Below are 13,025 nucleotides of genomic sequence, written 5' to 3'. Positions count from 1 at the left end.
AAATATGAATACCTCACTCTTTTGCGATATTTCATCGTCTATGCTGTAAGTAGGAAAGTTATGGTAGGCATTCTATCTTATTTACTGAGTTATTTTCCACCAGGGGTGTACCCTGCTTGACCCACTATTCTTATATTATGTTTTCAGAGAGCTCTAAGCATATTCAAAGGTGTCCTTGGATCTGTAATGTATCCAAATGTCTCTGTTTACCTTGTATCAATTATCCTGTTTGAGTTTGCTTAGGGGCAGACACCCCCAAAAGATATCCAGAGTAATGGAATCATAAAGAAATTTCTAGCCATATGTTTTTGTGTGCTTAGCGATCTCCAGGGCATGAGGAAAACTTCTAAATAGTAACTAATTAAATATATTTTCCCTAAAAGCAGAAGAGACCACTTAGACATAATTATCAAGAAAAAACATAAGATGAACCATAATGAAGGAAGTCCCCAAGAATGGGACTAGAGATCAAAACACTAGAAATCAAAAGCCAAGAGTGAGGGACAGTGTGACAGCGAGGGCAGCATTCAGAACCATGCCAGACAGCTGTGCTGGCTTCATGACTTCTGCCATTTCCAGTGGGTGTGGCTGTGCTACCAGATTTTCCCAGAGCCTTGGAGTGAGGTTGATATAGACATCTCATTAAGAGCTGGGCACTCAATAATCAATTATTCTCTGCACTGCAGAGAGAAGTTTATCCAGCCAAGGGTGAAGGCAGCACCAGTTTACATGTATCAGCATACATATTTAGAAGGCAATTTGACGGCATGTCCATTTAGTCAAACAGCAATAGCAGACCCCACCCAATGCCCTTGCCACTAAGACTCTAAATGGCTTTCTGGCCATCATGCTTTTGAGCAGGTCTAGTTTAGGGGTTTTTTTGGTTTGGTTTTTTTTTGGTGGTAGTGTGTGTGTGTGTGTGTGTGTGTGTGTGTGTGTGTGTGTGTAATTTTATTTTGTCTTTTTTGGAGATAGGGTCTCGGTTATGTAGACCTAGCTTGTCTGACCTAACTATGTAGATCAGTCTGACCTTTGACTCACTGAGATCTGCTTGCCTTTGCCAACCCAAGTGCTGAGATTTACAGTCGTGAACCAGCTTGACCCGGTTTAGTGTACCATTATGAATTCTCTACTGTGAAGCAGGACTCCAATCCAATCCAAAAACAGGTAGTTACCCCCCAAACCTTCATACCACCATCCAGCACTGGGCACATCCTGCCTGCCATGGTGGTGCTGCAGCGTGGAGGTTTTGCCTGTGGGTAATACTGCTGGTAGCCTTTCTTCCTCGAAGACTTCAGAGCCTCTTCTAGTACGGTGAAAGGAGGCAGGAGGGAGGAGGCTTTGAGTCAATTTCTTTGGCTGGATTTCTCTCAATCCTGAAAGCAAAGTGTATTGTGTGTTGAGCGAGAGATCTGTAGGTCTGTCTAACAAGGTCTCTCACCAACCCTGGAGCTCACCTATTAGACTTAACTGGTTCTCTAATAAGCCCCTGAGGTCTTCTTGACCCCCCTTACCAGGACTAAGATTAAAGCCACTACCCCCATTGTCTAGCTTTTTACATACATGCTGGAGATTTAAACTCAGTTCTTCATGTTCATTCAGCAAGTATTTGACTAGAGTGTTATCTCCAAGTCCTGGACATGGCAATTTTAATTTTAATTTAATTGTGTGATATCTATGTTTTTATACTTAACATAGATTTTTATGTAGTTGGCACACTTGAATCTTGTGTGTTTGTTTTTGACAATCTGATCATAAGATAGTATATTATTCCTAATTAAATTGTAAGATGCACAGTTTGTTTAGATAAGTTTTATTGTGTTTTGTTCTTTTTCCATGAATTTATTGAGTTTTCTCATTATTTACTCTTTCAGAAAATTATTTTTACTTTGTTTACTTAGTTAATATGTGTTTGCATGTGCAATTATGTGTACAATGTGTACTGCATATAGGCAATAGGGAGACAGGAAGTATCCTCTTCTTTAAGTTCCCATATTGTTCCCTTGAGAAAATATCTCCTCCAGAACCCGGAGCTAAGCTGGCATCCAGCAGGCCCTAGTGATCTCCTTGACTCTGCTCCCACAGTCCTGGTTACTATTGTTATTCTTCAAGTATTGTTCTTTAATAACAATCTTTATTGTTATTGTTCATCTTAGCTGAATCATAGACAGACAATAACTATGTACTCATCCCAACACACTCCCCAAATATCTTTACTATTACTTTACAAACCACATTCATTGTTATTGAAAGGCACAGACTGGGACTGGAGAGATGGATCAGTGGTTAAGAGCACTGACTGCTCTTCCAGAGTTCAATTCCCAACAACCACATGGTGAATCACAACCATCTGTAATGAGGATCTGATGCCCTCTTCTGGTGTGTCTCATATGTAATAAATAAATAAATCTTTAAAAAAAAAAAGAAGAAGAAGAAGAACGGCACAGACTGAATGTTTACACAGTGCAGCACTGACAGAATCACTGAAAATGTTAGCCTTCTACGTCATTCCTGGCCCTGAAACTTCATGTTTTCTACAAAACTAATGAAAACACTTAACTGCACAGAACCATTTATGACTTTTTTCTTCTCTGCATAGCTGTGTATTTCTTCAAACCGTGAAGTCCTCTGCAAAAGTGATTCCAGCCCTTCAAAGCCACTATGCACTTCCAGAAGTCATGGTAATGAACACTGCCCTCTACTGACAACATCACATAGTTGTGTGGTTGAACACTTTTGTGAAATGCATTTGTAAATGTAAATGTATCATACTTAATGGAAATTCTACGAGTATTTAAAAAGTCCTATCAAGGGTATACAGGAACTTCCTAGTGAATGAGGGGGACCCAATATCTAGCTCCATGATACATGCAGTCCACCCCTTCTTGTGTAAGAAGTCTGTTGGTGAAATTCTTTCAGCCTTATTCCTGATAAACATCCAGGCTACCTGGATGCCATCTGCAATCTCTGGAGGACAATAGATTTGACTTCTTACTTCTTTTGAGATGTGCAAGGCAAGTTTCATTTGGTTTGGTTGAAATTTTGTTTGGGACAGGTTCTCACTGTGTAGCTCAGGCTGACTTTGAACTTGCTATGCTCAGATTGCAGACTGACTGGGAATCTGTAATCCCCCTGCTTCAACCTTCCAAATGCTAGGATTATGACTATGTGCCACCATTCCTATTTGATTTGTTCTTTTCTGTAGTCCAGTAGATCAAACCCAAGGTCTTATGCATGCTGGGCAAGGAATCTATGACTGAGTTACATCCCAGGCCTGCAGGTGCATGTCTTTAAGGAAAGCAAAATCATGAACTGTGATGACAGTCTAAGCCCTACATGTTTCTCAGACATACAGTCTCTCAGTTCATTGGTGACACAAGTCACCTCACAGTGTGATAACAATAGGTATGCTGGTTCTCATGCTACAGAACAGAGAATGGCATAGTGACTCATGCCTAGAAAACAACAGCCTGGAAGCTGAGGCAGGAGAATACTCAGGCGTTCAACATTAGCCTGGAAAATAGTACAAGACAACATCTCAAACAACAGAGCAACAATAAAAACAACAAAACACACAAACAAGGGATGGAGAAACGGCTCAAAGGTTGGGAGCACTGACCGCTCTTCCAGAGGTCCTGAGTCCAGCAACCACATGGTGGCTCCTAACCATCTATAATGAGATCTGGCACCTTCTTCTCGTGTGCAGGCATATATGCTGGCAGAACATTATACACAATCAATAAATCTTTTTTTAAAAAATATAAAAACATAAAAATGGAGGAAAATAAAGAAAAAAACAGCTTAGCTGTCCTGGTGTACTTGATAAATGTCTTATATTTTGAATTTTTAGTTCCATTAACTAATTAATGGAGCCGGAAATGGCTGGTTTCCCCTCCCTCTTCTTCTCTCAGTCCTTCTTGCCCCCCTCCTCTGCTCCCAATCTACTCCTCTTTTCTTTCTCTTCAGAAAAAGGTAGGCCTCCCATGAATATCAAGTTGCAGTAGGACTTGGTGCATCTTCTCCTTTTGAGGCTAAACTAGGGAATGGATCCCACAGTCAGGCAACTGAGTTAGAGACAGTGCCTTCTCCTGATGTTAGTTGTCCCACATGAAGACCAAGCTACACATCTGTTACATATGTGCTGAGAACCCCTTCATGCACTCTGGTTGTCCGTTCAGTCTTTGTGAGCCCCTATGAGCCCAGGTTAGTGGATTCTGTAGGTTTTCTTCAGTATTCTTGTCTCCTCGGGGTCCTTCAAAACGTCCTCCCCCTCTTCCATGAGATTCCCCAAGCTCTCCCTAATGTTTGGCTGTTGGTCTCTGCAATTATTTCTGCAATTGATTTCTGGATGAAACCTCTCTGATAACAGTTATACTCAGCTTCTGTTTCCAAGTATAGCAAACCGAACATTGTTAATAATGTCATGGTGGACTTTCTCTCATGGCATAGGCCTCAAGAAGGACCAGTCCAATGGTTGGCCACTCCCTGAATTTCCGCTCCATCTTTACCCCTGCACATTGTGTAGGCAGGACAAATTGTAGTTTGAAGTTTTGCAACTGGGTTGGTATCCCGGTCTCTCTATTGGAAGTCATGCCCTTGTTACAGGAGAAGAATGGCTCAGGTTCCATAGTTCCCACTGCTAGGAGTCATTCTCATATGAGATCATTCTCATATATCATAGGTTCCTGGGAGTTCCCTTTGCCATAGGTTTCTAGCTCATCCCAGAGATGCCACCTCCATTGAAGTTGTCTCTACAGTACTTTCTCCCTTTGTCCTCTCCCACCTGCTCCCTTTTGTTATCATCCCCACTCCCACAGCCACTTAGTTCCCCTCCCCCATCCACTCAGGATCTTTATTCTATTTCCCCTTCTCGGTGAGGTTCATACAACTCCACTTGAGCACTACTTGTTATTTAGCTTCTTTGAGTCTGTGAATTGTAACATGGTTACTTAATGGTTAATATAACCTTATAAGTGAGTACAAAAACTATGTTTGTTTTTCTGGGTCTGGGTAACATCACTGGGGATGATATTTTCTAGTTCTGTTTATTTGCCTTCAAAGTTCATTATGCCATTGTTTTTAACAGCTGAGTAATAATCCGTGGTATAAATGTACCACATCTCGGTTGTTTCCAGTTTCTCTTAGGAATAAAGCAGCTATGCATATGGTTAAGCAAGTGTTCCTGTGGTAGGATGGAACATACTTTGGCTGTATGCCTTGGAATGGTATGACTGGATGTTGAGGTAGATCTATGTTTAATTTTCTGAGAAACTGCCAAATTGGTTTACCAAGTAACTGTACAAGTTTGCATTCACACAAGCAATGGAGAAGTGTTCCCCTTTTCCACATCCTCAACAGTATGAACTGTCACACAAGTTTTTCATCTTAGCCATTCTCAAGGGGGTAAAATAGAACCTAAGAGTCATTTTGAGTTGCATTTCCCTGATGGCTAAGGATACTAAACATTTAAGTGCTTCCAGCCCTTTAGAGATTTCTCTGTCGAGAATTCTCTGTACTCACTTTAATTGGTTGATTGGGTTTGTTGATGCTGGTTTCCTGAGTTGTTTATACATGTTAGATATCATCAACCTTTTGTCAGACGTGCAGTTGACATTGTAAGTGTGGTGATTGAAGCTGAGCTACTAGACATTCCCCTAATATACACAGATCTTCAGCTTTGAATAAAACTAGGTGTGGTAAGATGTTTGGAGTCCCAGGATAGAAAAAGAAATATGTTGAACCCAGGGTGTGTGCAGGCTCACTGCAGTTGGGAAGTGGAGAAAGGAGGATGAAGCATTACCCTTGGCTACACAAAAAATTCCAGGCTGGAGAGATGGCTCAGTGGTTAAGAGCACCCACTGCTCTTCCAGAGGTCCCGAGTTCAATTCCCAGCAACTATATAGTGGCTCACAACCATCTGTAATGGGATCTGATGCCCTCTTCTGGTGTGTCTTAAGAAAGCAATGGTGTACTCATATAGATAAAATAAATACATCTTGCCGGGCAGTGGTGGCGCACGCCTGTAATCCCAGCACTATGGGAGGCAGAGGCAGGCGGATTTCTGAGTTGGAGGCCAGCCTGGTTTACAGAGTTCCAGGACAGCCAGAGCTACACAGAGAAACCCTGTCTCAAAAAAAAAAAAATTCTAGAGCAGCCTATGCTACATGACACTCTCTTCCTCAGAACAGTGTGTGCGTGATAATCCTTCTGCATCCATCCCAGCGTCTGCTTTAACCTGTAAGGAGTCTTAACTAACAACTAAGGATGGAGGCAATGCTTAATGGTCTTTCAGGATTATTCTTGTTCTAGATGTTACTAGAATTTTAAATAGTCCCATAGTGTTCCCCGTATCGAGGATGCATATACTATGCATGTACTAGCTAGGCATACACTCTTGCAGATGTGTGCTATTTACACTTTAATGTGTGGAGCACTCTTCCTTCAATCAGCAGAGAGTGTAGGCTGATTTGAGCAGATGTTGGTCCTCAATGATGATATAGTGCCCAGTCTTGATTTAAGACCCAGCTTTGGTGTAAAAAGGATTTATCTTTTAAAGGAAACCACAAGTAAAAGCAATCACAAGGATCCAGCTGCAGTCCATCCTACTGTGGCAGGTAAGCACTGGACAGCAGCATGGGATTCTGGGTATTTGTAAGGAAATTGTATTTATAGGATTTGAAAGGAAAGTGTACTTATAATTGTCCATGGAGCTGCCAGAGAGGAGAGCACTGGGATGAAGGGAACTGTGGTGACAGAATGAGCATCCCTGTGGCTCCTGACACACTGAGTGCAGTAACAACAGAGTCCTTGTGTCAGACAAGGACCAGCTAGAATTAAAGGCACCGTGCAATAAGCTGGTCTCCTGAGAGCTTAGAAGGGAAACTAGGGTGGCACAGTATTCTCCTGAATACTGTCTAATTCCCCAGGTCAAGTGGGAGGCTTGGACATCATTCTGATGCTATGAAAAGTTCTAGGAGAAAATCATAGTGGATGTCATGGTCACTGGAGGAAAAGTCATCCACAGCTGAGAGGCAGGACAATGTAGCACAGCCTAGGGTTGAGAGGTTTGAATGCATTTCCCACTGGGTCTCCCTTCCTCTCCCCACAGATGTTGCTCCAAGTGAAGCCCAGGAGCTTGAACCTGCATCCAGCTTTGTGTCTGTTCGCTATAGAGACCAGGATCAGAAAGAAACCCAAGGATGGGGATGTGCATCCAGGGGGGCCTCTCTTCCCTCCACAGACTTGGCTCAGAGTGAAGCCCAGTGGTTTCAAGAGGCCAGGAGTCTGAGTGAGCAGCTGAGAGACACCTACACCAAAGCCACTTTCCGCCACATGAACTTGCCAGAAGTGTGCTCCAGCCTTGGCACCGACCACTTGCTTGGCTGCGATGTGTCCATCATTTCAAAGCACATCAGCCGGCCAGTGCAAGGGGCCCTGACAATCCCCGAGGTCTTCTCCCATCTCAGCTCTGTCATGTGTGTGGAGGGGGAAACTGGCAGTGGAAAGACAACCTTCCTGAAGAGAATAGCTTTTCTCTGGGCATCAGGATGCTGTCCCCTGTTGAACAGGTTCCAGCTGGTCTTCTACCTCTCCCTTAGTTCCATCACCCCTGACCAGGGACTGGCTAACCTCATCTGTGCCCAACTCCTAGAGGCAGGAGGATGCATTAGTGAAGTGTGCCTAAGCAGCAGCATCCGGCAGTTACAACACCAGGTGCTGTTCCTGTTGGATGACTACAGTGGGCTGGCCTCACTCCCCCAAGCCCTAAATACACTGATCACAAGAAACTACTTGTCACGGACCTGCTTATTGATCGCTGTGCATACAAACAGGGTCAGGGACATCCGCCCATACCTAGATACAAGTCTAGAGATCAAAGAGTTTCCCTTCTATAATACTGTCTCTGTGTTACGGAAGTTTTTCTCGAATGACCTAACGCGTGTGCGAAGATTTATAAATTACTTTGGATTTCATGAATATTTACAGGGAATTCACAAAACCCCCCTTTTTGTGGCAGCAGTCTGTACTGACTGGATTCAAAATCCATCGGACCAACCCTTTCAGGATGTGACACTTTTCAAGTCCTACATGCAGTACCTGTCCTTAAAGCACAAAGCTACAGCTGAGCCTCTCCAGGCCACCATGTCCTCATGTGGGCAGCTGGCCTTGACAGGGTTTTTCTCAACATGCTTTGAATTCAGTAGTGATGACCTGGCAGAGGCAGGAGTTGATGAAGAGGAAGAGCTCACCACCTGCTTGATGAGCAAATTCACTGCCCAGAGACTGAGACCAGTCTACCGGTTTTTAAGTCCTCTGTTCCAGGAGTTTCTTGCTGCCATGAGGCTGATTGAACTGCTGGGTTCAGATAGGCAGGAAGACCAAGATCTGGGACTTTATTATCTGAGACAAATTAAGTCACCTCTGAAGGCTGTGACCACCTACAACAATTTTTTTAAATATGTCTGCAGCCATCCTTCCTCAAAGGCAGGGCCAGCAGTTGTGTCTCATTTGCTTCACCTGGTGGATGAGAAAGAGTCACTGGAGAACATGTCTGAAAATGAGGATTACATGAAGCTCCATCCGCAAGCCTTACTGTGGATTCAGTGTCTTGGAAGGTTGTGGCAGATGTCTCCTGAATCTTTCTCTTTGCTCATTTCAGAAAACTTATTAAGCATTGCTCTAAACTTTGCTTATGGAAGCAACACAGTTGCTGCATGTTCTCCAGTTATCTTGCAATTCCTTCAAGGGAGAACACTAAATTTGAATGTACTGAATTTACAGTATTTTGGGGACCATCCAGAAACCCTGTTATTACTGAAGAGTATTAAGGTCTCATTAAATGGAAAGAACTGGGTGCAGAGAATAGATTTTTCACTCATGGAAAAATCTTTTGAAAAAGTACAGCCACCAACTATAGATCAGGATTATGCCTTTGCCTTTCAACCTTTGAATGAATTGCAGAAAAATTTAGCTGAAAATGAAGGCATAATAAAGAACTATACGGATATGAAACACCAGACCCCATTAAATATTAGTACTGGCTATTGGAAACTGTCCCCCAAGGCATACAAGATCCCTAGACTGGAAGTTGGAGTGGCCGACCTGGGTCCAGCTGACCAAGCACAGCTCCAGGTCCTAATGGAAGTCTTCTCAGCTTCACAGAGTATTGAGTTCTGCTTATTCAACAGCAGTGGCTTTCTTGAAAGCATCCGCCCAGCTCTGGAACTGAGTAAGACCTCTGTCACCAAGTGCTCCATGTCCCGTCTGGAGCTCAGCACAGCAGAACAGGAGCTGCTTCTCACCCTGCCTGCCCTGCAGACACTTGAGGTCTCAGGAACAAACCAGATTCCAGGTATCTCCGAGTGTATTCCCATAACTATTGTGGTTGACACTGTTTTCTCCTTCTTATCTTAGATGAATGAAATGTCTCATTTTCATCTCTTCATAAATGAGCCTTGATAGGAGAGATCTAAACACTTTCACTATTTGGAGCAGTGTATAAATCGATTTAAGGCCCTGAATCATAGACTGACTTTCATATAATTCACACAAAGTTCACTTAATATTAACATCATTGCTTGATGAGCTTTTAAGGGCACTTGAATTGTTATTAGTAAATGGTGGACTGTGTGTTAAGATGAGGCTATAGAATTATCCACACTCTGGTTGTCAGAAGGAAGAGGGGATTTAGCTTCTCTAGAAGAAGAATTAAAAGGCAAGTACAATATAGTCTTACTTATGTTTCTGTTGCTGTAATAAATCTGACCAGCAACTTGGAGATAAATGTGTTCATCATACCTAACAACTCCTGTGACACACAGACCATCACTGAGTGATTTCATGGCAGGAACTGTAGACCAGACCAGAGGGGAGTATAACTTCCTTTCCCATGGCTACTTATTTTCTAGGAATAACTGCTTTCTTATTTAACTCCCATCCTCTTGCCCAGGGTGGGCACCATCATCTCCACTGAGCTGGGCCTTCCCTCATCAACCATTAATCAAAAAGAAATGCAGACTTCCCTACAGGCGTCCTAAAATTAGGATCCTCTGATGACTGATCAGAGGATCCTTCCCTGATGACTCTGGATTGTTTCAAGTTGATAGAAACCAACTAGGAAAAAATATTTATTAGTTTTGTCTTTCCTTAAGTAATATTTGATGAATTTTAGTACAGACTTTATGTGACTTTAATTAAATTTGCTTATAGTTACTTATATTTTGATAGCAATGTAAATGCTCGGTTTTTTTTTTAATTTCATAATTATAACTAGGCTAGCTTTTGTCTTTAGCTGTCGCATGCTTAGGAATGTTTTTCTTGTCTACAGTTGTGCATTTTAATTTTTTATTTGAATGTGTTTTACATTTGTGTGTGTTTGCAGATGTGTGTATGAGCACATGATCATGCCACAGCATAGGTATGGGGTGGGCAACCTCAGGAACACCATTATTTCCTTCTATCATGGATCTTGGGGTTAACATGAGGTTGGTAGGCTTGGGACCAGAGCTTTTTCTCAGCGAGCCATATCCCTGTGCCATGTATCTATCACTCTTAGGTGAGGGTCTCAAGTAGCTTAGTCTGGCTTTGAACTCATTGTGTCTTTGACCATTACCTGAACTGCCTGAGCCTCCTGATGCCACTTCCTGAGTGCCAGGTTACAGACATGCTCCAACATCTAGTCTCTGAGAAAATAAAAATCAGATTACAGACATTCGCCAACATCTAGTCTCTGAGAAAATAAAATATATTTTTTACTTTGATAATAAAATATATATGTATATATATATAATAAAATATATATATATATATATATAATATATAAATGATGATTATCTCATATAAAATAGAGACCAAGCAGGACCAGGGATATTCTTTGGTGGGTACAATATACAAAGCTCTGTATTCAAGCCCAGCACTGCATAACTTTTGTATGGTTATGCCTGTGCATAGTCTAAGCACTCAGGAGGTAAAGGTGAGAGGATCAGAGCTTCCAGAGTCAATAAGATTCCATTGTGTGCATATAAGTCACTTTTTTGGAGCGACGTCTATCCAGATTCTTTGTAATCTGAGAGTTGGTGAGGCATGGTGGATTGTGCTTTCACATTTTGCTTGTCATGTTACCCATTATGAACACTGCTTGTTTCGCTCTTATCTTCTGGGTATTATGAGGAATGCTATCATGATCATTTGTGTTACAAGGGTCATTTTGATCTCTGATGTCAGCTGGTTTGGATATAGGTCTAGGTGTAGCAGACTTGCTTGTTCCTATGGCCATTCTACTGTTTTGAGACAGGGTTTCATTCTATAGCCTAGGCTACCGAGAAACTTTACAACATTGGCTGGCCTTGAGCTCATTCATGGTAATCCACCTTCCTCACTCTCCCAGTCACTGGGGTGACATCTGTGAGCCACCATATCTTCTTGAGTTTAACCGTTGCATTTAATTTTAAAAACACACTACGGCCTTTCCTGGGACTGTGGCCCTTGCTCCTGGCTTAGCTCTGAGATCAGCTGCCATCGGTCCCACACCTTTTTTTTTTTTTTTTTTTTTTTTTTTTTTACCCATTCCTCCTGGCTTATCTCCAAGAGCCAGCTATGGCCTCTCCCAGGAGCTGCAAACCTGCTCTCAGCCCTTCCCAGTTTAGCTTCACCAAGCCACCATCAACCACCCAGCTTCTCTCTATCTCTGCCAACCTTTGCTCTGTGGAAGAAAAATATTCAGACAGTTTTATTATCTTTGAACTTGCCCAATAACACAATTGGTGGGTACAGAACCTCCTGGCCTAACTTTATCAGCTAGCCTCTATCAGCCATCCACCGGTGGCAGAGGCCACTGATTCTAGCTACCCCGAGATCTTACATGGTTGTTGCATGCTTCTCACTTCAAAGCCTGGCCAAACAATGCCTCAGCTCTTTCCCTGTGTCTGTGCTTCCTCCTGGGACCTGGAAGTCCCACCTTTATCCTTCACCCAGCAATTGGCCCCTGCCTTCTTTACTGACCAAATCAAGAACAAATTAGGGAACCAGACCTTACTATCAGCACCTCCCCTACATTTAACCTTAAAGGAACTTCCCACGTGTGTTTCAAGGTGGCTGTTTCAATTCACCTCCCCACAACTTGCAAATCTCCACCTTTTCCACATCTCCTTTAGGTTTATCTTCCCTTCTTGCTGCCTCATCATAAACACACTGTAGCGAGTCATCGTTCTCTCCTGAGACTGGGATTTACATTCTTGCAGTGACTGAATGAGACAGAACATATTCTCAACTGTTCATAATGGCTTTTTTGAGAGATGTTTATCGAATTCTTTGTAATTTGGAAGATTTGATGATGCATGCTGGGTTGTACTTTTAATCTTGACATGCCAGAGGCTGAAGAAGGAGGGTTGCCATGAGTCTAAGGCCAACTCTGCGCAATGGGTTCTCGAGCTACGTGGGGAATAGAGTTAGAACCTTTCTCAAACAAAACAAAATTGTTGTGCTGTAGGAGTTCTTTACATATTGTGGACATTAAACTCTTAGGTAATAGGTGAGGTATCTCACTGGGAAAGCATTTGCCTGCCATGTGCAAGGCCCATCAACTGCTTGACAAAAATAAATCCATCAAAACCTTTATCAGACACATTAAAAACCTTTTTCTCCTGTTCTGTATGCTGTCATTTCACCTCTTTATGCAGATACATGAATGACCGCTAATTTTGATGAAGTCTAATTTATATATTTTTTGCTACTGTTTTTAATAGCATATCTAAGGATCCATTTTAAAGTCTAAGATCCTGAACATTACCTTTTTCTTGTAAGAATTCAATAGTTTTATCTTGTACATGTGTCATTGGTCCAATTTTTACCTTTTATGAGTTGGAGGCAGGAGTCCAGCTGTATGTGCTTTTGCACGTGCAAAACCAGATGTTCCCATGCGGTTGGTTGTGGAGATGTCATATTTACTTTTATGAGTCTGGAGACCAGCACAAGACTTCCTCCACTGCCTCTGAGCAGCAGATGCTGCATCTGGCAGTATCTTCATG

At 42.4% G+C, this 13,025-nt stretch overlaps 1 protein-coding gene across 6 annotated transcripts in view; it reads left to right on the top strand.

Moving 5' to 3' along the window:
* The window catches only part of LOC127666605 (baculoviral IAP repeat-containing protein 1b), a 75,361-nt gene that overhangs the window by 48,503 nt on the left and 13,833 nt on the right, over positions 1-13,025 (top strand). For all 6 annotated transcript variants that reach the window (XM_052159535.1, XM_052159533.1, XM_052159534.1 and 3 more), the window contains 3 exons: positions 2,600-2,681; positions 6,557-6,614; positions 7,109-9,352. In XM_052159535.1, the coding sequence (XP_052015495.1) occupies positions 2,600-2,681; positions 6,557-6,614; positions 7,109-9,352 (2,384 nt within the window). The remainder of the gene's footprint in view (positions 1-2,599; positions 2,682-6,556; positions 6,615-7,108; positions 9,353-13,025) is intronic.

Source organism: Apodemus sylvaticus, chromosome 16, assembly GCF_947179515.1.
Source record: "Apodemus sylvaticus chromosome 16, mApoSyl1.1, whole genome shotgun sequence".
Classification (NCBI taxonomy): Eukaryota; Metazoa; Chordata; class Mammalia; order Rodentia; family Muridae; genus Apodemus; species Apodemus sylvaticus.
The sequence above is the reverse complement of the archived record's forward strand: the minus strand, read 5'-3'. Positions and strand labels throughout refer to the sequence as shown.